Genomic DNA, 23,627 nt, shown 5'->3' on the forward strand with positions numbered 1-23,627 from the left:
TGCACATACTGAGAAAGAAGCAGGTTCGCTCGAAGGCGTGCGGCAATGGTGTACAGGAAGAGGATGGTGTGATGCGACGTCGCAGTCAAACTTTTCGTTGGATGTCATCTCCCTTCAGCGTGTGAGATTAATTGCCACTCTTGTAAAGAACATCGATGTATCCTTGGAGAATCCCCATGGCTTTGTCCAGCAGTCTCTTCCTCTCTATCCTGTACTGCGGCTACAAGTCAAGAGTCAACCCTGCAGCCTCGCATGTCTCACATGGACTGCTGAAACTTTTCTCGGGTCGAGGGAGGAAGGATCTCTCGTGTAGTCCGTCACCAGGCTGAGATCTTCCTCGAGGGTCGTCGACATGACCCTGGTCGCCTCCTCGTCATCCACCATCTCCATCAGAGCATGTGCCTCACCTTCGCTGCTCTGTCACATAGTCCAGCAGTTTCTGAGACTCAAACTTCACTCTCGTAGTGACTTGAATCGCACTTCACCTGAGCTTTCTCAACTTCCGCGTTGCCGTCAACTCCATCCTCCGGCATTTCGATGGTGAGGGGAAAGGACATGAGGGCCTGGAAATAAAGTTGGCTACGCCTGTCACAAACAAGCCCCCTTTACCGAGTTCAGTCGCGGATCAGACGACAGGATCTAACAAGCATGGTGAGCATCCAATGGGAGGGTGAGAAAGAGCGAGAAAGGTTACCTGCTCTCCGTCGGGCTGATCAAGTCCCAGGGCTTGCTCCAGAAGAGGCGCCATCAGTTCATCTGCCTGAGGAGAGCTGAATCTAAGTACAAAGCATGCGAATGACCTTCAGTGAGTCAGGAAACTCGATGTTGTCATTGTAGTTGCCGCCCTGAGGAACAAACCTTTGAAAGCTTGAGCATGCAACAACGTCGCAATATTGTCGTAAGTTACCCGTATAACGCTTGGTAGATCCGATTGCACATTTCAGCTCGGTAGGAAATCAAAACCTCTCTTCCTTCCTGTGACGTATCCTCAGACAGTGCGTGTTGAAACAAGCACAACGTACAGGGATATCTGTTAGCGCATGGAGCACGAAGTAATTGTTTGCTCGATCACAAAAGAAGTCGGCGTTGGGATCACCTGCGATATGTTATCTTTCAAACCGGGGCAGAGACGGAACAAGCTTGTACACCATGATTGGTCATGTCCAAGAAAGGTACAAAAGCAAACTCGTCATCCTTGTACAGAAAGTGAATGTGCCGTTGGAAATAGCAGTCACAAAGAAACCTCCTCATCAGTGCTTGTAGCATTCTGCTGCAGAAAGTTACAGACTTCAGAAAAAGATTAATAAGAGTAAACACCTTTTTACTAGTCACGGTGAAGGCACGACTTCGTACGCAGGCAAACGCCCATTGTAAGTTTGATGGATAATCGCTGTCTGCAATTGAGGCATGAAACCATCAAGACAGCTCCACAAATGACACGTGTGACAAACCTGCGCTGTCTGCCGCTGGCATCAGGTCAGGGAAAAGCATACGCAACCTCCGCTGCTGCATGAGGCCGCCAGTGGCAAGCTCCGAGTGCTTTCAAGGTCTCATCGCACTTAGTGAGCAACAAGTCTGCGGGCACCTGAAACTCGGAGAGCATGGAAGGCGACAAGCAGAGGGGCTGACTCACAGTCAGAACGGCGAGTGAGACGAGGAAGGGAGCCACCTGGGAGAGGGTGTCTGGTCTTGGAAGCAAGTCCTGGTATTTCATCCAAAATATCTCCTGCACTCTGACCTCACCGAATGAAAGACAAGGAGGAAAGAAGCGGATCACTGATTCGTCGTCGGAATCAAGCTTTCCTGTCTTCTTCAACAGTTTGATTGCCATTCTGACGTCCCAAGTCAACGCCTCTGGGTCCTGAGGCGACTAAGATCAATGGTGGAAGAGGTGGACCAGCAGGACCTCGACATCTGTGGTCGCACGTGAAAGGATCTTGGACTTTTCTTCATCGCTTGCATGCCTCGCTGTCGGCAGTTCAAATCCAACGAGCGGCGAGAGGAGCAACTCACCTTCGCGGATGCAAGCTTCCAGCGGGATCCTGAGCAACGTGTCGCCCTTGCGCTGCGAAGTGTTTGTGAACAATCCCCGTCCGCGTTCGCCATTTCGAAGACGAAGACTTGAAGTTGAGTGTGACATGTCCAACAACTCTTGAAACAATCGCTCGTGATCGGTAGCCTCCGATCCCCCCCGGATGGGGTTTGGGCATGGCAGTCGAATCCTTTCAATCAAAGGTAGTCGAAAAGAAATTTGAGCAGACTGAAAGGACGAGAGTGACGCCATAAGGACACATCCAAGCAACGAATGTCTGCCTTGCACCATGAGGACCTTGAGTCAAGTACCAGTCTCCTGCAGGCCACATCAAAACAGCATTTTCCCTCCATGATCTCATTTTCCCTCCCTCCCTCTCTGCTTCCCTCTCCCTCTCCCTCTCTCCCTATCCTCCTGGCCCTTCTCTTCATAGTCACTTCTAGCTTCACCTGCCTCGTCCTACGCCTTCCCTCTCCATTGCTCGCCATCCCCCTGGCGTCGCATATCGCGTACAACGAGCTCGCCAGAGAGGTTTTGTGTGGGGCAGCAATCAAGTACTAGAGCAAATACTCCAACTGCGTGGGCAGCTCCCGTTATGTGTTTGTTTTATTGGTGAAAATTCCTGTTTCTCTCCAGTACCAGCCAGCAAGTCCAACATAGGAAGCTTCATTATTAATTTATATATGAAGTAATAAATAAAAATATTTAAAAATATGGTACAAAATCTCCTACTTGTAAGTACCAATGGTACTGTGAATTCTTTGGTAGGGCCCGCCGTCTAATAAAGTCAGAGAATGGTGGATAGAAGAGGATGGAAATGTTTGGCGCGAGAGGAGGAACACGATGGGGGGAGGAGATGATGAGAGAAAGGGAAGGAGCAAAGCGACTGGCTAGCTGCTTGCAGCAGTGGGGGTGACATGTTGTGTTGTCTGATGTGCCCGAGAGGCGGCCAAGCGGCTGAGTCTGAATGTCACACTGCTAGATGACGAGGGAAGAAGGAATGGTTCCCAACATTCGCTTGAAGATGCACGAGAGAACATGAAGCTCTCCTAGCCGTGCCATAAGGTGTCGCATCCGTCTCCTCGCCGATGAAGCTAAGGTTGTGTTCAACCAGAGCATTCGGAGGACGGCACCCCATGCCTCAGGTAGACTTTGGCCTTGAGCTCCTGGAGGCTGCCGGTCAAGGAAGGCAAGTGATGTGATGCATTGAAAGATGGCTGACTTGCGCGCTCAGCGAAGAGAAAGTCAGAGAGGTCTTGAATCAGTACCCCCACCTTCTGATGTACTCCGATCCATACGGTCACACCGCCGCTCACATCGCAGCCTTCTACGGGCACCTGTGCTCTGACTTTGAATGTGTGCTACGTGTCTTAACCTAGAGGTTCAACAGAGACATTCTATCTTACCTCTCGAGTTTGAACAATGAGTGTCTCTTCTCCGAATCTTTCGATCTCTTCACTCCAGCACACAGCGCAGCAGCAAACGGGTGATCGGAACTGAACCATGAGAAGCTTTTACTGACTAACCTCTTGGCCAGACAACGAGAAATCCTCGAATTCTTATCAAAGAAGAGCCTTTCACACGTTGTTTCACTGCTTCTGTTGACTCGGTCTTGAATGTTGAATGTCACTTCAGTTGTTTGCAAAAGATTGCGATGGATGGACGGTGGCCCATATTGCTGCGTTTTACGGACATGAGAATGTGCTTCGATTCATGGCAGAGGTGATCGCGTTTGAGTCAACGCCTCAAGTTCTCACACTTGTTGTCGTCTTGAAATAGGTCGCTCCGTCAGTGTTCGGTATCAATGCAGAGCTGCTCAGAATGATTGCGAGGACTGCGAGCTGTAAGGTCTACACTCTTCCGTCTTTGAGATCTGCAAGTTGTTCACCTCGAGTGCAGAACGAAATAGAAAAAGTTCAGAAGTTGGATTTCCAGTATTACAAGCCTCACCAGGTGCTAGAGCAACTTGAATGTCTTGCTTCAATCAAGTCAGACCCCGATCAGGAGTCGTTGGGAGAAGGCATCGTCATATCCACAAGCTCCTCCATCCTGAGCTCGGAATCCGTTGACAGTCATCATCTACTGAAGGGGGTGGGGCCAACACGGGCGGCTGGCGTTGACGTCTGAAGCTTTGTTTGAATGCAGCGAAAGATTCCCTTTGGAGGAGCAGCGAATCGGGATGAAGATGAAAGCTCGACCTCGAGCATGGACGCAAGAAAGTGTCACAAGCAGTCGCTGACCAACGGAAAGAAGAACCACTCTCCCCCTCATGAGAGGAAGTTAACCAGGTCCCCAAGCTGGGTTCAAGATGTCACAACGAGAGAGCAGCAGAGCAGCTGGAAGACTCTTCTAGGAGGTGTTCGCTGCAGCCCTCTCCGTCCTCTAGACGTGACCGCAAGACAGGGCTGAGGAAGGGAAGCGACATCACTTCCATGCTGATACCGGCCGAGTTCCTGAGGTTGTCGAAAGCCCCCTCACCCTTCACTCATCTTCCACCTCCAGGCCCGAGTCAACGCTAGAGAGGATCCAAGACGTCATGCAGCACGGCAGGTCTGCCCCCTCCTGCTCACAGCTCTTGAAGGTGATCGTGACAGCAGGCACCTGGAGAGCATCGTGCTTCCCAACTCGTCTGCTCTAGATCGCATCAAGTCTGTCGTCCGCTTTCATGTTGCTCAAGCCGGCAAAGTTCTCCTGCTCACGCATGGGACTGGGCAGGTGTCGGGAGTGATCCGAGCGATCTTCGATGGCAAGAAGCCCTACAACCCCATCCTAGGCGAGACCTGCGTCTGGGCGTACAAGCATGGAGACTCGTCCTGCGTGACCAAGGTGGTTTGCGAGCAGGTGGCATGAAGCATACTCGCATTGCAAGTGCAGGTGAACCTCCCTTGCTAGGTTTCCCACCACCCGCCCATCTCAGCTTTCTTCCTCAACAACGAGCGACTGGGCATCAACATCACTGTATCACTGCTGTCCACTCGAATGCCCTCCCCTCATGCCCCTCTCCTTCAGGCCTCTGCGGAAATTAACCCGACATTCACTGGAAATTGCGTGCTGGTTCCATTCAAGGGCAAGCGAGTCTTGAAGATCATGCACTTGTATTCTTATCCCACACGAGAGCCGTGCTTGATCCTGACAATTTGAGACAGAAACGAAGAGTACACGATGACAGTCCCCAGTCTGCAGGTAGTCGATCTTCTCGTCGCTAGCCTTGTGACATGGCTCAGTATCGCGGGCTCTTCGTGGGCTCCAGAGGAGCTGAATGGGTTGGGAAAGTTGTGGTGAAGTGCGAGCAGACGGGACTGTCGGCGAAGCTTAACTTCAAGCCGCTTGGCTGGCTTGGCATGTGGGGGTCCTGGCACAGAGTGGAGGTGAGGGCTGTTGCGGCTGAAGTCTCGCGCTCAAGTTGGTGCAGGGCAAGGTGAAGAGTAAGGTGAAGGGCGTCAAGAAGCTGATCGGGAGCATCTACGGCCACTGGGATACGCAGCTGATTTATAGAGACGAGGAGAGCAAGGAAGAGGAGGTTATGTACGACTTCGACCAGAGCGCGAAATTTTTCGGAGTTGAGCAAGTGAAGATGAAGAAAGCGAGCCTGCCGACAGACTCGCTCGTCGTTTGGTCAAGACTGTCTGCTGCCTTGACACGGCGAGATATGAAGGACGCCAACAGAATCAAGAACGAGATCGAGGAAGAACAGAGACGAATCCGTAAGGAGCGAGCAAAGAGAAACCAAGCATACCAGCCCAGATTTTTCAGGTGAGCAGCGACATGCTGGGTGTATGAAACAAGACTGTCACATCTGACTTGTTCCTCGCTAGGTTCAAGGAGGGAAGGTGGGTCCCAAGGGATGAGATGTACCAATTTCAAGCGACGTGTATGGTAGGAACAGACGTGTAGTGCAAGGATTGAAACAATAGCATACGATTGAAATGATTTGAAACAGTAGCATACAATAGAGATGGTCTGCGCTATCAGACTTCATCTGAGTTGATCTGGTCTTGCACTAACAGCAAATTCTTTCGCGACGCCAGCGTGCGAGGATGCTCCTCTCCGAGACACTTGAGACGGATGTCGTAGGCGCGCTGATACAGTTGCCTTCTCCTCCTCATCAGCCCCCGCCCCCTCGTCTCTCCATCAGCACCTGCTCAGTTGCTTCTCTCCGCAGTGAAACGCCAACGTAGCGAGGGAGTTGAGGTCCGTCGCCACCTGCGGGCTCTCTGCTCCGAAGAACTGTTTCCGGTCAGCCTCGCCTCCCCCTCCTCCCTTCCACCTCCTCGTCGATCTTCAGCGCCTGCTGCACCAGCTCCGAAGCCTCCGCATAGTTTCCCCTGCTCGATGTGAGCAGGAGCGGAGGCTAGTCAAGGCACCTCTTGGCCTCCAGGATTGCCATGTTGTTCATGTGCACCGCCACCTTGACCCGCGTCAGCTGCCGTCGAGCTCCCACGTCATCACCTTGGGATGCTCAAGGCCGAGAGTCTCCTGCAGCATATCCAGCGCTTCCTTTCGCAGCTTGAAGGCCTGCCATGCAGTGAGAGGCCGAACGGGAGGCGCCTCCTCTACCTCGTCGCGGTCGTTGAAGCCTTCCTCCCAGATCCCCGCGAGGTGATTGAGAGAGGTCGCGATGGACGGGTGAGCTTGACCGTAGACTTGCCGTTTGATGCTGCGAGCTCAGGCTCAGCTCCGCTAGAGGACGGGGTGAGGGACCTCAGGCTCCGTTGAAACAGCAGGAGGGCTCGCTGGTACTCCTTCTTGGCCGCCAGCACCTGCCGTTCTTGAGGCCAAGGCAGCTGCCAGCCCCTCTACTCACACGTGCCAAGTTGGAGAGAGCAGAGGCGAGGTAGGGGCTGGTGCTGATGACGTGTGAGCAGCAGAGGAGACGGTGAGCAAAGAAACCTCCCAAGCGCTCTCTCCCAGATCTCTATCGCCTCCTCCATGTGCTCCTGGGCCTCCTGTAGTTCGCCTGGAGGTGGTCACTCCGATTTGATCCCTTTCTCCTCTTCACCTTTGGCTAGGAAAGCCTCGCCGACACTCATCAGAGCTGATGCAGTCTGAGGTGAAGAGAAGCGACAAGGAAACGACGAGAATGAGAGAAGAGGAGATGGAGAAAGGAGGGAGAGAGGAGGTGAGCATACATAAAATCAGCTGATGTTCTACCTGATAATGATCGTTCGGCAAAGAATTCCTGCAAATCTCTAGAGCTTTCTGTCGCAGTTGATATCCCATCGAAGAATTTCCCATCTCCTTTCACCACCATCACTGCAGCCATTCCGAGAAGCGAACGAGAATACAATCATGCAAGAGCCGAGGTTGAGATAGGAAGCGACGACTTCACTGTCTTGGCTATCTGAGCTCGTCAAGTCAAATAACTTCCGCACATCGCTCGATCTTCCTTGAAGCTTCTCGCGGATCTCCAAGGCTTTTCTTAGATGCTTCTCTGCTTCCTTGTACTTCCCCTGTGCCTGTTGTCCCTCTCAGTCTCTCCTCCACCCCCCCGGCTTCCCCCGTCATCACCTGCAGGCTCACTCCCAGCTCGTCGAGAGCCTGTGCGGCTGCTCGACTCTCTTGTCCCACAGCGAGGACGACGCTGAGGTCTCATCAGTCGCTGATTCTCATGCTCGCTCCCTCACATGTCAAGCACCGCTTGCTTCTCCACCACAGCCTCATCGATGTCTCCAAGCGCCTGCAGCAGCAAACTTGACAGACGCCTCCTCCTCCTCATCGTCTCCTCCTTCTCTGCTTCTCACCAACAGCGTCGAGCCGTATTCTCCTCGCACAAGCGCGGCCAGCAGCGGCTGGTCGGGAGGAAGGAGGTTGATGGCTCTCTGTCCCTCACATCAGCCAGCAAGGCGCATCCGGGCGCACAGGGACCAGGGAGAGAAGCTTCGCCTCGTACACCTCTCCTTTCTGCCTCGCCACCGACGCCAGCACCGAGACCTCCACGCACAGCTGGGGGCTGAGAGTGAGAGGGAGCGACACGTCAGCTCCCAGCTACCTCCGAGCTGTTCGACGCATGCTCGTCCATCAGTCTCACAACTTCACTCTAACTCCAGCTCAGCCCCAGCTGCCTCACCCCAACGTCTTACCTGCGTCTCCCATGCCTTCAAGTAGTTTCCTTGTCGCATCTGATTGCTGACGTCATGGACTCGCCTCGCTCGCTCTCTCGTACATGCAGTTGGCTCCTCGCGCTCGCGAGTTTGGCTCGCAGAAGCTCACTGCTTCTCTCTTCCTTTACCGACTTCACCTCCTCCTCTGCCAGCCTCAAAACCTCTGACGCTTCCGCTGAGAGGCCGAGACCAACGCCCAGGACCCGTGCGACCGCAACGAAGCCGTCAATGCGAACAAGCACAGGCAGCTGTAAGAGGATGAGAGAAAGGTTGGTGCGGGTTAAAGCGAAGAGAGGAAAAAGAAGAGGAAGAGATGCGGGAGAGAGAGAAAGAGACTACCTGGGAGGACTTGGCGAAAGAGATGACGTCATCTACATTGATAGGCTGATCTACTCCTTCAAGTGACTTGCACATTTCAATGAGATATTCGTCGTTCATTTGCTGCGAGAAGAAAGAATCCAAGAGCAAGCTGCAGCATCACATCACAACTGACACTTCAGCTTCTGTCACTTACGACTTCGCGTCTTCAACTTCTCCCGCAGCTATCAGCTCGCGGACCTTTAGGACCTTCACTGGCATGTGAGATGAGTGTGCTCAAGTGACAAGCAGCTCGACCATCCCGCTTGAGTCGTTCTGCTCCCCCTGCCGCCTTGTCACCTTCAACTGGATGCGCTTCTCTGTTGCTCACCAGCGCTGACAACTTGCCAACATCAGCAAGCGAGCGAAGGACCGCGAAGGCATCGTCCTGCTGAGAGCGAAGCGCCAAACTGGGAGAACCTGACTTCATGACAAAGGGCAAAGCAGAGAGATAGATAGAGACTGGTAGAAAGATAGATGGAGACTGGTAGAAAGATAGATGGAGACTGGTAGAAAGATAGATGGAGACTGGTAGAAAGATAGATGGAGACTGGTAGAAAGATAGATGGAGACTGGTAGAAAGATAGATGGAGACTGGTAGAAAGATAGATGGAGACTGGTAGAAAGATAGATGGAGACTGGTAGAAAGATAGATGGAGACTGGTAGAAAGATAGATGGAGACTGGTAGAAAGATAGATGGAGACTGGTAGAAAGATAGATGGAGACTGGTAGAAAGATAGATAGAGACTGGTAGAAAGATAGATGGAGACTGGTATAAAGATAGGACAACCTCGACGCCCGTCGCCTTTGCCGACATGAAATCAAACGCGACTCCGGTGATGACCATCTGACAGGAGAGCAAGGGAAGGGACATCACTACATCAGCTCAGACAAGCCAAAGAGAAACCTTGACGACATCCTGCCATGAGATGGCGGGAGACCTGCCGGCTCAGGTTGATTGGATCAGTCAAGTGAGCACAAAGAAAGTTACAGGGGGCAGTCAAGAAGCCTTTGACGAGTTGCAAGCAGAGCATGAGGAGGAGAAAGCGGCCTGAGGGAGTCAAAGTGTGAACTGATACTTTCACGATCGGTCAAACTCACGAAGCATGCTGTTGGAGAACTGAAGAAAGTGTCAGCTGCAGTAGTGATGTCACAGCAGAGAAGAGGGACACAAGGAAAATCAGACAATAAAAGAAGTCCCCAATTCACTTCATTTGATCTCGTCCATAACACGCTGCAGCATCATCACCATATTCTCATTCTTGTACCTCATACTTGTACGTCATACTTGTATCTCATACTTGTACGTCATACTTGTACCTCATACTTGTATCTCATACTTGTACGTCATACTTGTAGCTCATACTTGTAGCTCATACTTGTAGCTCATACTTGTATCTCATACTTGTACCTCATACTTGTACCTCATACTTGTACCTCATACTTGTAGCTCATACTTGTAGCTCATACTTGTACCTCATACTTGTATCTCATACTTGTATCTCATTCATACTTGTTCGCAAACTTCTTGTCTCCTACCGTGCCTCTATGTTTGTCCCGTCATCCCGATCAAAGGTTTTCATTTTTAAAATGAAGTGCACCAGTTTTAATAATCTACAGCGCGACCGATTCACTCGCATCGCTTGTTTCGGAACTCCACGTATCGCTTGTGCCCGTCAGCCGTCTTGAGGGTCATGAAGCGATCGAGAACGAGCTGCCAACAAGATCAGACGCTGATGGTGGTGAAGGAGGAGGAGGAGGAGTGAGAGAAGAAGAATGCTCATGAGAAGGCATAGCATTTGCTTCAGTCGAACTTTACCTGGAGTTCGCATATGTGGTTTGAGAGGCCTAGCGCTCTCGTCCTGGGGCTCGTAAGTTTCATGTTGAGTGCCACGTCCCTGCCAGCCACGATCCGTAAGGTCGCAAAGACAAAAGAGGAGACAAGATAAGGAAGAGGAGGAGGAGCAGAAGAGGTAGAGGAGAGGACGCGAGCGAGGGAGCAAGTAGGAAGCACCTGTAGCCTGCGGACAGCTTGGAGTTGTAGAGAGGGTCAAGTCTGTTTTTGATCCTGACTACTTCAATCTCTGGGTCATCGCAGATCCTCTCAATGCACAAGCGCAGGTCGCTGATGTCCTCGAAGATGATGCACTGACGCACGACGTCTACGAGCTTGGATACGTCCCCCAGGTAACTCCGCGAAAGCTTCTCGATGGCTCGGTCGACGCTCTTGAGCCCGGCCCACTTGATCCTCAGGTTGCTCCCGTTCCCCCACCTCATCTCGTCCCACCTCACAAAGCAGTCCATTGCGTTCACCAGCGGGAAGCAGCCCCGGCAGGCCCCCGCAAACTCCTGCACCTTCATGGTGAAGTAAGGCTCCAGCAGCGCTGCCTGCACGTAGAGCTGGTCGAGGGACGTGACGTAGCTGGACACCAGCTTGACGCGGCAGAGCAGAGGATTGGGATGCACGCCCTCGTATGTCTCGAGGAACTTACAGTGTTGGGCCTCAGAGTCGGCGAGGAGAGCAGAGGACGCAGCAAAGGCTTGCCGCACCAACTTGTTCTTCGTGTCCTGTCGCGCGACCACCTTGGCAAGCTTGTCGATCTCCATCTTGTTCTCCTCCCTCGCCCTCAGCTCCTCCCACGCTCTGTCGTACTTTTGCTTGTCCGGGGCGATCGCATGCCAGGACTTGAAGAGGACGTACTGCCGAAGGCTGATCAAGACGACCCAGAAGCCCATCATGATAGTGGCGCTAATGGGAACCCACGAGGTCGCGTGGGAGGGCGTGATGATGACAAGGTTGTAGAGGATGAGACCGCTGATGTTGAAGCCCCAGTTGAAGGGAATGAAGGAAATGAAGCGCTTGCCTTCGAACTGCACGATGTAGCCGAAGATGAGGGAGGTCAGTCCGATGACCCACCAGTAGAAGCTGTCCTGAGCATGCTCCGACCTCGCCAAGGCTCCAGCTGTGATGAGCTCCATCAACCCGGGGGCCCAGAAGCAGAAGGAGAAGGCTGCTGTCGGCGCCATCGTCTTCCCCTGCTGCGTCAGCACCGGCACGGCGAGGCAGCCGATGAAGATGGGAATGTAGACAACACAAGTGCCGAGGATGGAGAACCAGGGCGGGCGTATATCGATCACCAGCTTCTTTCCTGCCTCCACGTGCCCGACAGGGACAGCCATGCAGGCCGTGTAGTCGATGCCCCAGCGGCAGGGAGCGGCGGAGAGGGCGAAGGTCTGGTTGCTACTAGACGAGTAGGAGATGGAGAACTCAAGTTTCGTGACCTCTGACGAGGATGCTGGCCGAGTGCTCAGAGTGTAACCGTTTGCCGTTACATCATCAGTGTAGTCGATGCGAATCGTCTTAGTGCCAAGCTGGGTGACGGTCTCAGCTGGGACCCTGCAGCCATCGCGCGTGAGCGCAAAGTCAGCAACGAGGCTGAGGGGAGGGGCCGGAGGGTCCGCGAACTCAAGCGACACCGAGCGAGCTGAGAACTTGTTGGTGCCCAGAGCCTGCTGGAGGCTTCCGTGGGGGTTGAAGAAGTAGTAGAGGAAGTAGATGCCGGCGAGCCCGATGATGCTTCTGATCCAGGGCTTGTGGATGGAGAGAAAGACAGGATTGTCCGTGAAGAGCACGCTCGCCGTGTCAGCGTTCTTGACCGCCAGACGAAACTCCGACAGTCGCGACATAAGCAGGTCGCCGGGGAAGCAGCTCCTCTGCTGCATAATCGCCGCAAGGCGTTCCTGTGTGGTCAGCGAAGCCTCTTGTCGCTCCCTCAGGCCCTCCTGCCCGGCCACTCGCAAGTTCGCCTCGTTGCCCTGCGTCATCACCTGAACCTCTTGCAGCTCGTCGTCTCCTCTCCTCCTCCTCCTCCTCCACGGCGCTGAGACCACCCAGCCCCGCACGTGGGTCCATGCCTGCTGCAGGAGATGCAGCACTTCGGTGTAGCGCTGGAAGTGTGTGATGCGGCGGAATTGGATGTAACGCTTGTGCTGCTCGTCGTTGGTGAGGTCCAGGAAGCTCCTGAGAGCAAGCTGCAGCTCACACACGTGCCCCGTCAGGTTTCGCTGCCTCGTCTCTGCGTTTTTAATTCGCACGTTGACGCAGACATCCCGGTAACCCGCAGACAGCCAGGTGTTGTACTGCAAGTCCAGCCGGTTCTTGACCCTCACCACCTCTAGGCTCGCATCCTCCTCCAGCGCCACGAGGGCGGCGAGCAGGTCGTTGAGATTGTCGAAGGCGATTCGTTCCCTCACGATGTCAACCAGCCGACTCACGTCAGAATCGTAGGAGCGCGTCAGCTTCTCGATCGCCTTGCTCACGTACTTGAGCTCTGCCCACTGCACCCACCCGTGAACCTCCGGCAGCTCGCTCACCTCCTCCCAGAGCATGTACCCCCTTCCTCCTGCCCAGCCATGGCACAAGGCCTGCGGGGTCCCGGGCTTGCACAGGAAGTAGCCTCGGCTTCTCAGGGCCACCTGCTTCACCTGGCTGCGGAAGATCTCTTCGATAGAAACAGCCTGCGCGTACAGCTGATCGAGACACGTGACGCGCTGGCTGGAGACGTTGAACTTGGCGATCAACGAGGAGAACATGGGGCTGTTTCGCTCCCAGAGGTGGAGGCGGCGCGATGACACCAACCCAGTCGGACCGTCAAGAAGATCTCTGGTGGATCGCACGCGGAAAGACGGAGCTGGCAATTCAGTTCGAGCAGTGGGGAAGCTAAACCTGGAGGCAAGGCTCGCTGCTGCTCCTTCACTTCCCATGTTCACACCTTCCACGCACGCCATCGTCGACGTCATCATAGTTTGCTGTCTGGGAGTCAGAGTTGAGCTGTCGCTCTTGACCATCGCCCGCGCCACCTTGTTGACCTTGTCGAGCACAAGCAACGTCTCTCCCTGCTCCAGCAACTCCCTCCACTCGCTCTCAAAGAGCTTCACGTCCCCGGATATGATCCTCCTGCCGTTCCATCGAATGCGCTCCCTAAGGACCACAAGGAACAAGACGGTGGCGAGGATGACGATGGAGATGACAGGCCAGTCCTCTGACTTGGCGAGAGTGAAACCCGAGACTATGAGAATCATGCTAGAGCAGATGGTCTGCTCGAAGACAAGCGCCTCGCTGACGATGAGCGGCACTGGAAAGATCGTGATGCCCTGCAGGCGGGTCATAGACGGAAGACCAACAGCCACCTCGCTCTCACCACCAACGCCTCGATGAGGAGACTGACGGGGTTGCCATAGACAGAGAGCTTGTAATCGTGGCCATTTGCCATGAGGACGGCGCTCGAGCACAACGACAACAGGTAGAGGAAGGTGAAGCCAAAGGAGATGATCTGCTGATGCGTCAGCCCGGCAGCGAGCTGGAGAAATCTCACCTTCACGGGGATGCTGTACTTCTCGAGGAACGCAACAACAGCTGCTGCCAGCATGATGAGGCCGGAGATCGCCCTGGCAACGATGTAGGCGTATTCCGGCCATAGGCAATCGAAATCGATGAAATTGAAGGGAACCGCGACGTTTCTGGCAGCAGGTAGATGGAACTCAGGGACGTCGGAGAGGACTTGCTGCCTGGAGGAGAGTATTTCTCCTCGATGATTTCCGCACTGTTTGGAGAGCGTGATCAGTCGCCAATTAACGCCGTCGTGTGATCCCTCTAGCGCGAACTTCACGGGGTCTTGATCTACAGGCCCTTTCCCGGTGGTCAGGAACCAGCCATCAAAGGACGTCGGAGAAGGAAAGAAGAGGATTTCAGAGCTGCCGTCAGCAGCAGACGCGTTGGTATGGAGTAGAGGGCAGCCTCCTCGCATGATGCCGAAAGAAGAGATCCCAGCGCTTGTGATCGCCTTCCCCGTTGCACCGTTGCGAAGTTGTAACGCTTGAAAGCGCACGAGAGAGAAGCTTTGCATCTCCAGCTCTTGGACTTGAGACCAGGGAGCAAACAAGATCGCATTGGGCGGTCGAAGCAGGAAGAGCAGACCGACGACGAAGAGAACCATCTGCATCCATCTCAAAGTCACCGCTGATGAAAACGGGCGCCTCGAACAGAAGACCCTCCACGATTCATTCCTAAAGATGTTGTTCCTAGCAAAGATGAGCTTGTCTTGCAGACTGTTGCCATTCTTTGAAGCCACAGATGAGAGATAATCCAGCAGCTCCTTGTTCTTGGCTTCCTCTTCTGCTACCCCGACATCCTCCGGCCTCGAAGAGTCCGACAAGTCATCGTAGACCTCCTGCCATTCAATGGATCCAGTCTCAGAATTCTTCTTCTTCCTCCGGTCAAGCGTCCTCCCTGCATACACCTCGCCGTGAAAGCATCGGGCGCCGAGGAGCTGAAGAACTTGCAGTAACCTGAAATCCTTCCGCGCGGAGTTGAAGATGTCAACTATCTTCAATCGAAAAGGGCCTTGACGTCTCCGTATGAGGCGGGATGAAAGTAGACGAGGGTAGCAATCCTCTTGGTTTTCATAGGCTACATGAAAGCTTTCGTCTGCTTCTGACCTGTTCTCAAGCGAGATGGCAGGATCGAAGAATATCTCGAAATCATGTTGCGACAAACTTCTATTCCAACCGGTCGACTTCAGATGCTTGTGACCCATCATTGATGGATTGTCCTTCTACAACTACAAAGGGTCATGTGCGGCTGGCACTCGCTTGACCTACCCCTTGGTTCACAACGGCAGGCCGTGTTGAAGCCCAAGGAAGTAACGTCATGGAGGCGATCCGAGACGGAACCCCTTCCATGGGATGAGAAGCTTGCTGCTTTTTGCCTCAAATCAATCGTCTGAGGATAATTCTTGCACTATGAGCAACAAGAAATCCGATTCGATGGCAGTGAGAAGGAAGTCGACAATGCAGAGAGAGAGGAAGATGACAACGTGAGGGGGGCTGGGCGGGAGGAGGAGGGAGAAGAAGTAGAGGAAGACGAGAAGGGGAGGATGAGGAGAGGAGGATGAAGAGAGAGAAGTCGAGAGAGCAGGAGGAGTGGGGCTCGCTCAGCACAAGGAGCAGGTCACAAGTGCCGCATTGACATGGCGACCCGGCGAGGCTGGCGATGTGGTGGGCTGACGGCCAAAGAGCGTACATGGCTAAAACATTTTATTTCAGGTACTGCGAGATATAATGCTATATGGATATTAAATTATAAAATACGATATCGTAGTACAAATATAAATATAAATGTTAAATTACACTGTGTAAAGTAAAAAAAAAAGGCAATCTCCCTGCCACCCCAGAAAATAAAGTTGAAAGGGGGGGTGATCAAATAATGTTGGTGAAAAATAAAAATTCCTCTAGAGTTAGATTACAGATCTGATACATTGGGTGGTGTGATACAGATACGTAACGAGGGACGATATTCATTTTAGCTCCAGCAATTCTCTTCCTAATATTTGATTAGGTTACTCAGTTTATCACAGCAGTATGTCTTCGCTCACTGCGCTGCTCCTGTGCTTGGCCTGGAGCTCCGCGGCTGTAGGAGGAGGGAGAGGCCGCGGAGAGACCTGCTTCTCCTTCGCTCCTGCCACGACGAGCTTGAACTGCTTCAGAACCATGCCGCCTCTCTGCCATCCTCGGAAGCATGCACTTGAGAGCTGGGATACGGAAACGCGCAAAGTAAGGTTGCAGCATCGCAATGGACCTGCCACGAATGTTCCAAGTCTGCGAATGGGATCCGATGGTGCACTCGAAAGAATCATCATAGACAAGGAGCGAGAAGTCATGGTGATATTTCCTGTTGCCCCAGCCGTAAAGAAAGAGTCAGTGAAGTTTCAGGTCTGTTTGCCTTTTTGTGTGGGGCCCTCGTTGTTGTGATGGTTTCTTCTGTTCTTAGATGGGCAGGAATTCAATATTTCTTTCAGTGGATGAATCGACGTGAGCGCATGAATCAAGATTGCTTTCCTGGACTAACTTGAAGTAGGCTTCTCGATGGTGACCTCTGGAACCAAGCCAACTTAGACCTGAGCTACTGGGAGTTTGACTCCTACCAGCAGCACGAGAGAGCGATCGTGCTGCATGTGGTGCCTGACCTCTATTGTGCTGTCGTCTTCATCTGACTGTGCGGCAGGCAAAGATCGGAAACATGGCCTGGCCGGTGCTGCTGGCTAAGGAGTACGACCCGAAGACCATGGTAGATCGGGTAGGATGCAAGTCCATCCTCCAGCTTCTCTCAAGCTCTTGATGTACAGAATGCAACGATGACACCTGAGAAGAGGAAGGCGACACCGGAGGAGCTCAAGCTCATTCGAGACGCTTACTGGCACCAAGTGAACTCTGGGAAGGTGGAAGTGGTGAATCGACGAGCAGAAGCGAAGCAAGTGAGGGAGAAGTTGAGAGAGCTTATGCGTCTCCGGCTTGAGGCAGGTCTTACCTTGCTCCTCCCTGCAAGTTGACGCGTGATCAGGTCCTTAACCGAACAGCCTCCCTTATCAACCGCCTCGTTGCCACGCCAGAGCTGGGAGTCATCAAACCTGATCTGTTTGAGAAAGTTCGCTCAAACAATCCAGAGCTCCAAAAGTTGGAGGGTGAAATCGTTCGTCTCAAGGCTGAGCTATGGAAGCTGCAGCCTCCTGGCCTCTGTGTTCTCATCCCCAATGCGGTGAACGAAGTTGGCGGAGGCTGGAGGGAGCTAGATGCGAGTGTGTTGTACCAGGTGAGCATGCAGGCCGACAAGTCTAGTCTCCTTGCTCGCTCATGCGCTGCTGATGTCAGCAAACGTTTCCTCCTATCCAAGAGTTTGTCCTTGCCGCAGACGAAGACATGCGCTTCTTCAACGACTCGGAAATGTCAAGGATTGAAACTGCCTTGGCTTCCACGGGCTCGGCTGGTTGTTGATGTGGTTGTGGCGTTGCTTGTGCTCACGTTCATGTCAGATGGGGCCAAAATCCGCAGAGTGGCAGCCAGGATCATGCGAGACTTCCAAGGAACCATTCTAGAAGGAGCGCAGGAGAGGCTGGCAGAGCTGCAGCCGGAGCTGGTGAAGGAGGGAGGGATGCTGTATCCTCCAAACAGAGCCCAAGCCTTCTGGGAGGTGAGAAAGGCGAGGAAGCGCCTGTTGAAAATGAGTCAAGCGTAGGAGCTCAAACATCTCTTGCGCCTTGCGCACTATGCGACGGCGATAGGAACACGCGAGTACACGAGGAGCCGGGTATGTGAAATGATGTAAGCGAGAGGGGATGAGGGCTTAGGTTGCACAGGATGTGACGGCGTTCAGAGAGATGCTGTCACAGATCGACATCCCGCGGGCTCTCGTCGTCGAGTCCCTTCAAGCCATGCAACTCCGCGCTGGCTACTTGTGCAGGTAGAGGTGCCGTCGCTCGCGTAAGACCTGAGGCATACAGCAGGTGCGCCAAGGAATCGCCAGAGAGCTGGGTGGCGTCCTTTTCCTCCTTGCAGCACTTGATAGATGGAATGAATCATACTGTGAGCTAAACCGCGTCCTGTCATCTCTTCTCTACATCTCGCTAGCTTAGTGGCTCTTTCATTTCCCGCGGCTGCGCAATGAACGAGACTCTTGGGTTACTACGCTCGTCACTAGTAGAGCCCGACAGCAGGTCCGCCTCATTGTCTGGTGTGTTTGACTTTTGACTAGCCTTGTCAAGGGCTGGACTCTCACACAGTGAGAGTACAGGAGGAGGAGGAGCAAGGGGAGGAGGAGGTAGGAGCACGGGGACTAGGGAGCAGGTCTAGTAGGAGAGGCAGGAGGAGAAAAGAGCAAGTGAACGAATGGCGACTGAGTCCGAGGCTGGAGGGGTCGAACATGCGCTACAAGGTCGGTAGAAGCTCTGACGGTTATGTCAGTTGCATGTGACAATCTTGATGGGAGAGACTCAAGGTTGGCTCGATGAGCAACTCAGGGCTCATGAGGATGGTGAGCAAGCGCCTGAGGTCTCAGACGACAACAGCCAGCCATCGGTCTCTAGCAGCAACGGAGGGATGGATAGGAAGGTGCTGCTTGCCGCTCGCGTTCGTCCCATGTCAGAGCGCGAGCTTGCGATCAAGGGTGAGAGGTGCGTGCGGGTGGATTGTGACAACGGTTACCTTGCGCTCATGGAGCCTGACACGCGGGAGGCGAAGGTGTTTGTGCTCGACTACGTGTACGACTCATCTGCTCCTCCTGGTCACCCTGACGCGCAACAAGGAGCCTCCTACGCCAGCAACCGCACTGTCTTCGCAGACCTCGGGAGGGTGTGCCTGCAGAACTTCTTGGAGGGATACAAGGTGTCGGTGTTCGTGTACGGACAGGAGGGAACCGGCAGGAGACACACCATGTTAGGGCATGAGGTTGACCCCGGCCTCCTCCCGCGTCTGCTGGAGGAGATTGTCGACCAGCCCGAGGTGACGCACTGAGGGGGAGCTGAGGAAGGAGCTCATGCGAGGCCAGGTGATGGAAGGGAAGTTGACGCTGCGGGGAAGTCTATACAAGATAGAGCAGGAGCAGGTGGTCGACCTGCTGAGCAGAGACCTCACCAAGAAGCTGCACGTGCGAAGCAACAGGGCAGGAACAGGAAGCGACGTTGTCGGGCTGACTTGGAAGCATCTTACAACCTCCGACGAGTGCGAGGAGTTTGTCAGGCTTGTGAGCGCTACTGCCCTCCCCCTCCTCTAGCTGAGTGACTGCCCTGGCAGACCCATCGCTCCTCGGAGCTTGACAGCAACGGAGCGACCTTGCTGTGCAGCTTTGAGCTGTGCTCGCGCATCTACCGCCCTCATCCGCATCCCAACAGGTGCGGGAGACTGCCAGGAACAAGAAGATAATATCACATGATGACGAGCAGGGCGCCAGTGGAAGATCTCAAGACCTTCAGCAAGCTTCACCTGGTAAGGCTCTCCCGCAAGTCCGGGACAGAAGAGAGCGCGATGATGAAGGCTCTGAGGGTACCTGCGCAAGCTGTAAGAGCATCGGCCATGCCATGTCGGAGGAGACTGACAAATCGCAGGTGTCGATCGACAAGTCTGTTCTTGTGAGCTTCAGCCCTGCGGGTTTCGTACTGACACAGTTGGAGTAGTCATGGAGTTCTGTCATGTCCGCCTTGGCCGAGAAGCAGCTGCTCATGGTAAACAAGCCCCCACCCTCTTCTTCCTTCACTCATGCGCCTCGCAAGTCGCAGGGACGCAAGGCGGAGAAGTCGATTTCCCACGTTCCTTTCCGCAGCTCGGTGCTCACGAGGGTGCTGGAGGACAGCATGGGGCACGAGTCTCGCATCTTCGTCATTGCCACAGTTTCTCCCAGCAGCTCGGTGGGTCAGTCGTGATGCCCTTCCAAGAGGCTGACGCAGGCGCAGGCGTACCGAGAGAGCATGCACACAGTAATGGAGCAGCGGGAGAGCGCGGGGAGCTGACGATGAGGCAGTTCAGGCATGTCGTGAGGTCAAAAGAAGTGAGGAGGATGAAGACAAAGGAGGAGCTCCTACAGGCTTACGCGCACATCCCTGTGTCGCTTCCCCCTTGCAAATCTCATTCGCTTGACCTCATGCCATGCAGGAATTCATTCCTTCCGCAGGAGGAGGATGGCGATGGGCGTACAGCACTCGCGTGACGGTCGACAAGGAACCATCAGAGATGTGAAGGGGCGGCAAGCAGACGCACTCGGGCGACTCGAGGGCCTGCGCCAGTAGAGTTGTACTCGCACAAGTCAAGAGAGTTGTACTCGCACAAGTCAAGAGAGTTGTACTCGCACAAGTCAAGAGAGTTTTACTCGCATAAGGTAGAAAGCGCCTCAAGCAGAAGAGAGTAGGAACAACTAAGACCTACACGCACACAACACAGCGAAAACACACAACAGGCACTTTCTACCTTCTGCGTGTAAAACTCTCAAACCTCACCAAGTGGGGAAAGGAAGCCAACCTCGACGCCCTCCATGCTGCAGTCGGAGAAGATTCGCAAACACCGCGCTGGATATGCCACTCCGAGTGCAGAGTAGGTGGAGCTGTGCTTGTTGCTGCTTTCTTCTGCTTTATGCACTTTTTACCTTCTGCGAGTAAACCTTCAACACTGGAGTTTATGCGGCCATAAGGTAAAAAGTGCCTCAAGTAGAAGAAAGCAGGAACCTTGTGCGAGTAAAACTCAGTCCTTTGGAACAAGTAAAACCCTCATGCACCTAACACAGCAACAAATGCAGGTTTAGCTTGTTCCTGCTTTCTTTTGCTTGAGGCACTTTTTACCTTCTCCGAGTAAACATTCTCCTCTTTAGCAAAACACAAGACCGAAAGTAGGAAGCCACCGCTGTCACGGAGAAAGGGCAGCCCCCGACATGTACCGCTCCAAGTAATGCAAACAGTCCTCCTCATTATGATCCTCAGCGGGCGCAGCGCAGACGCTTCCCCAGCTCCCGGCACTCTTGATGCTTCCACCGTCGGAGTTTGCGACCTCCTCGGGCGACTCGACAAAGTCCGAGGAGGAGCTGTCCCTCCGTCCGCTGCCCCCGGCGGACCCCCGGGCAACGCCGGCTCCTTGTCGGCGGCTGCCCTTTCTCCGTCCGCGGCCGCCCGCTTGTGGCGGCAGCGGACGTCTCGACTGACAGTGGTCAGTCGGCTGCCTCCGGGTATCGCGTCTAAGGGATGTTATTCCTCCTGCATGCTCCTGCTGCTTGTTGCTTGATTGCTTGACCCTTCGGCTGCTTGTCTGCGTGGCTTCGCGCTTGGGCTGGCGATGCCGCGTCTGGTTGCCAGCAGTGCTGGTTCTTTTCGGGCTTGTGTTTTGTGTGTGTTTGTGCAGCTTCTCGCTGTGAGCTGTGTGCAAGCCGGTTTAGCTTGTTCCTGCTTTGTTTTGCTTGAGGCACTTTTTCCCTTCTGAACGAAGCTGGTCTTCAGAGCGTCATCGATACAGTCGGGGATCCTCGTTCTCGACGGCAGGTACCCTCCCATCCTCATGGCCGCAAGATGAAGGGCGATATCCACATCCCTGGAATCCGCGATCGAGGGTCCGAGCAGTACGAGGGCTTGATGGCGGACGTGACGTTGGTCCACCCTTACATTGGTAGCTCTGCCGACCTGACCAAGTGGGGGGCCATCTCGACGGACGGTACCCTGCATCCTGACACCCTCCGCTTCATCTGGTATCTCGCGGACATCATTGCTCAGCGCTCGATGCCTCTTGAGGATGCGGCGTTTGGTCGGCACTTCGTGCCTGATGACGGCCCTGCTGCTGAGGTCCTGGCTCGCAAACGCGCCGCCACCTATCAGCGCCTCACTATGCAGCTGACGCTGGAGGCGCTCCTGTCTGGTGCGAGGCGCATGACGCCCTTGCGGGCGCAAGCACTTCTCGAGCCAGAGGACAGCTCCTCCTCGGACTTTGTCGAGTCGCCCGAGGAGGAACCTTCGCCGGAGGTCTCCGACTCCGATGGGGGAAACACTTCGAGTGGCGCCGACGATGGGCGCGGAGCTGGCGAGGCGTCTCCGTCCCTCACTGTGACGTCGGGTGCCTCCGGAGAGCTCGACACCACTGGGGTGCTTGCTGCTGGTCCGAGCTCGCCTGCTTCCTCCCCGGCATCGGTCGGGTCACGTCGGTCCTTGGGCATTGCTGCGGCGTCGCCGCCGTCACGGGCGGCTACCGCTGACTCGGAGGCTAGCGAGGAGGACTACCTCGAGCGGTACCGTGTTCCTGTGTCCAGCCTCCATCCGTCCGCTGCCCCAGGCGGACCCCCGGGCAGCGCCGGCTCCTTGTCGGCGGCTGCCCTTTCTCCGTCCGCGGCCGCCCGCTTTGTGGCGGGAGCGGACGTCTCGACTGACAGTGGTCAGTCGGCTGCCTCCGGGTATCGCGTCTAAGGGATGTTATTCCTCCTGCATGCTCCTGCTGCTTGTTGCTTGATTGCTTGACCCTTAGGCTGCTTGTCTGCGTGGCTTCGCGCTTGGGCTGGCGATGCCGCGTCTGGGTGCCAGCAGTGCTGGTTCTTTTCGGGCTTGTGTTTTGTGTGTGTTTGTGCAGCTTCTCGCTGTGAGCTGTGTGCAAGCAGGTTTAGCTTGTTCCTGCTTTGTTTTGCTTGAGGCACTTTTTACCTTCTGCCAGTAAATCTTCTAGACCCCCTCTGGCTCGAGAAGTGCTTGCACCCGCAAGGGCGTCATGCGCCTCGCACCAGACAAGAGCGCCTCCAGCGTCAGCTACATGGTGAGGCGCTGGTTGGTGGCGGCGCGTTTGCGAGCCAAGACCTCAGCAGCAGGTCCATCATCAGGAACGAAGTGCCGACCAAATGCTACATCCTCAAGAGGCATCGAGCGCTGAGCAATGATGTCCGCCAGATACCTGAAGCGGCCGGGCTTGTGTTTTGGGTGTGATTGTGCAGCTTCTCGCTGTGTGCTGTGTGCCAGGAGGTTTAGCTTGTTCCTGCTTTGTTTTGCTTGAGGCACTTTTTACCTTCTGCCAGTAAATCCATAGATTCACACAAGCCCGAAAAGAACCAGTCCCAGGCGGACCTACTAGTCCCAGGCGGACCCCCGGGCAACGCCGGCTCCTTGTCGGCGGCTGCCCTTTCTCCGTCCGCGGCCGCCCGCTTTGTGGCGGGAGCGGACGTCTCGACTGACAGTGGTCAGTCGGCTGCCTCCGGGTATCGCGTCTAAGGGATTTTCTTCCTCCTGCATGCTCCTGCTGCTTGTTGCTTGATTGCCTGACCCTTAGGCTGCTTGTCTGCGCGGCTTCGCGCTTGGGCTGGCGATGCCGTGTCTGGGTGCCAGCAGTGCTGGTTGTTTTCGGGCTTGTGTTTTGTGTGTGTTTGTGCAGCTTCTCGCTGTGGACTGTGTGCCTGCCGGTTCAGCTTGTTCCTGCTTTGTTTTGCTTGAGGCACTTTTTACCTTCTGCCAGTAAATCCTATGTCTCTCTAGTCATAGCATATGCAGCGCGATGTTTGCGAATCTTCTCAGACGCTGCAACATGGAGGGCGTCGAGGTATGTATGTATAGGATTTACTGGCAGAAGGTAAAAAGTGCCTCAAGCAAAACAAAGCAGGAACAACCTAAACCTCCAGGCACACAGTCCACAGCGAGAAGCTGCACAAACACACACAAAACACAAGCCCGAAAAGAACCAGCACTGCTGGCACCCAGACGCGGCATCGCCAGCCCAAGCGCGAAGCCGCGCAGACAAGCAGCCTAAGGGTCAAGCAATCAAGCAACTTGCAAGCAGCAGGAGCATGCAGGAGGAATAACAT

General features: G+C 54.4%; 7 protein-coding genes across 7 annotated transcripts; 4 read left to right on the top strand and 3 right to left on the bottom strand.

Annotated features, from left to right (window-relative positions):
* Positions 1 to 127: 127 nt before the first annotated feature.
* GUITHDRAFT_102686 (hypothetical protein) lies at positions 128 to 2,140 on the bottom strand (the record flags this gene model as incomplete). Its single annotated transcript, XM_005838341.1, has 16 exons — positions 128 to 214; positions 262 to 358; positions 408 to 439; positions 486 to 563; positions 610 to 639; positions 695 to 760; positions 801 to 858; positions 908 to 975; positions 1,023 to 1,096; positions 1,149 to 1,194; positions 1,244 to 1,270; positions 1,318 to 1,394; positions 1,452 to 1,539; positions 1,586 to 1,861; positions 1,907 to 1,968; positions 2,014 to 2,140. The coding sequence occupies 16 exons, from the start codon at positions 2,138 to 2,140 to the stop codon at positions 128 to 130; spliced, it is 1,293 nt and encodes a 430-aa protein (XP_005838398.1).
* Positions 2,141 to 3,168: 1,028 nt separating this feature from the next.
* GUITHDRAFT_102687 (hypothetical protein) lies at positions 3,169 to 5,926 on the top strand (the record flags this gene model as incomplete). Its single annotated transcript, XM_005838342.1, has 17 exons — positions 3,169 to 3,230; positions 3,267 to 3,371; positions 3,423 to 3,518; positions 3,570 to 3,615; positions 3,668 to 3,754; positions 3,812 to 3,880; positions 3,932 to 4,123; positions 4,178 to 4,388; positions 4,436 to 4,490; positions 4,535 to 4,582; positions 4,630 to 4,861; positions 4,925 to 4,990; positions 5,042 to 5,127; positions 5,179 to 5,215; positions 5,257 to 5,400; positions 5,445 to 5,785; positions 5,848 to 5,926. 17 exons carry the CDS (start codon positions 3,169 to 3,171, stop codon positions 5,924 to 5,926), a joined length of 1,956 nt encoding a protein of 651 aa, XP_005838399.1.
* A 74-nt stretch (positions 5,927 to 6,000) lies between these two features.
* GUITHDRAFT_161512 (hypothetical protein) lies at positions 6,001 to 9,777 on the bottom strand (the record flags this gene model as incomplete). Its single annotated transcript, XM_005838343.1, has 26 exons — positions 9,760 to 9,777; positions 9,593 to 9,627; positions 9,399 to 9,542; positions 9,282 to 9,338; positions 8,822 to 8,900; positions 8,749 to 8,775; positions 8,648 to 8,700; positions 8,473 to 8,602; positions 8,196 to 8,381; positions 8,113 to 8,151; positions 7,892 to 7,975; positions 7,774 to 7,851; positions 7,657 to 7,709; positions 7,541 to 7,613; positions 7,405 to 7,488; positions 7,184 to 7,231; positions 7,032 to 7,077; positions 6,923 to 6,989; positions 6,837 to 6,879; positions 6,734 to 6,792; positions 6,590 to 6,689; positions 6,482 to 6,547; positions 6,397 to 6,440; positions 6,300 to 6,357; positions 6,171 to 6,259; positions 6,001 to 6,124 (listed from the first exon to the last, which is right to left on the bottom strand). The coding sequence occupies exons 3-26, from the start codon at positions 9,407 to 9,409 to the stop codon at positions 6,001 to 6,003; spliced, it is 1,698 nt and encodes a 565-aa protein (XP_005838400.1). The 5' UTR covers positions 9,410 to 9,542; positions 9,593 to 9,627; positions 9,760 to 9,777.
* A 344-nt stretch (positions 9,778 to 10,121) lies between these two features.
* GUITHDRAFT_134358 (hypothetical protein) lies at positions 10,122 to 15,090 on the bottom strand (the record flags this gene model as incomplete). Its single annotated transcript, XM_005838344.1, has 6 exons — positions 10,122 to 10,205; positions 10,922 to 12,406; positions 13,040 to 13,182; positions 13,264 to 13,645; positions 13,693 to 13,824; positions 13,867 to 15,090. 6 exons carry the CDS (start codon positions 15,088 to 15,090, stop codon positions 10,122 to 10,124), a joined length of 3,450 nt encoding a protein of 1,149 aa, XP_005838401.1.
* Positions 15,091 to 15,904: 814 nt separating this feature from the next.
* GUITHDRAFT_150899 (hypothetical protein) lies at positions 15,905 to 16,764 on the top strand (the record flags this gene model as incomplete). Its single annotated transcript, XM_005838345.1, has 5 exons — positions 15,905 to 16,261; positions 16,320 to 16,360; positions 16,407 to 16,506; positions 16,554 to 16,625; positions 16,675 to 16,764. Coding segments are annotated over exons 1-5 (654 nt in total), but the record flags the coding sequence as incomplete, so codon positions are not given.
* A 448-nt stretch (positions 16,765 to 17,212) lies between these two features.
* Positions 17,213 to 17,917, top strand: GUITHDRAFT_66095 (hypothetical protein; the record flags this gene model as incomplete). The annotated part of the gene is made up of 5 exons (XM_005838346.1): positions 17,213 to 17,312; positions 17,359 to 17,516; positions 17,562 to 17,633; positions 17,683 to 17,786; positions 17,827 to 17,917. Coding segments are annotated over 5 exons (525 nt in total), but the record flags the coding sequence as incomplete, so codon positions are not given.
* A 504-nt stretch (positions 17,918 to 18,421) lies between these two features.
* GUITHDRAFT_66031 (hypothetical protein) lies at positions 18,422 to 18,835 on the top strand (the record flags this gene model as incomplete). Its single annotated transcript, XM_005838347.1, has 1 exon — positions 18,422 to 18,835. One exon carries the CDS (start codon positions 18,422 to 18,424, stop codon positions 18,833 to 18,835), a length of 414 nt encoding a protein of 137 aa, XP_005838404.1.
* Between the last annotated feature and the right edge of the window lie 4,792 nt (positions 18,836 to 23,627).

Source organism: Guillardia theta (genome assembly GCF_000315625.1).
Source record: "Guillardia theta CCMP2712 unplaced genomic scaffold GUITHscaffold_11, whole genome shotgun sequence".
Lineage (NCBI taxonomy): Eukaryota > Cryptophyceae > Pyrenomonadales > Geminigeraceae > Guillardia > Guillardia theta.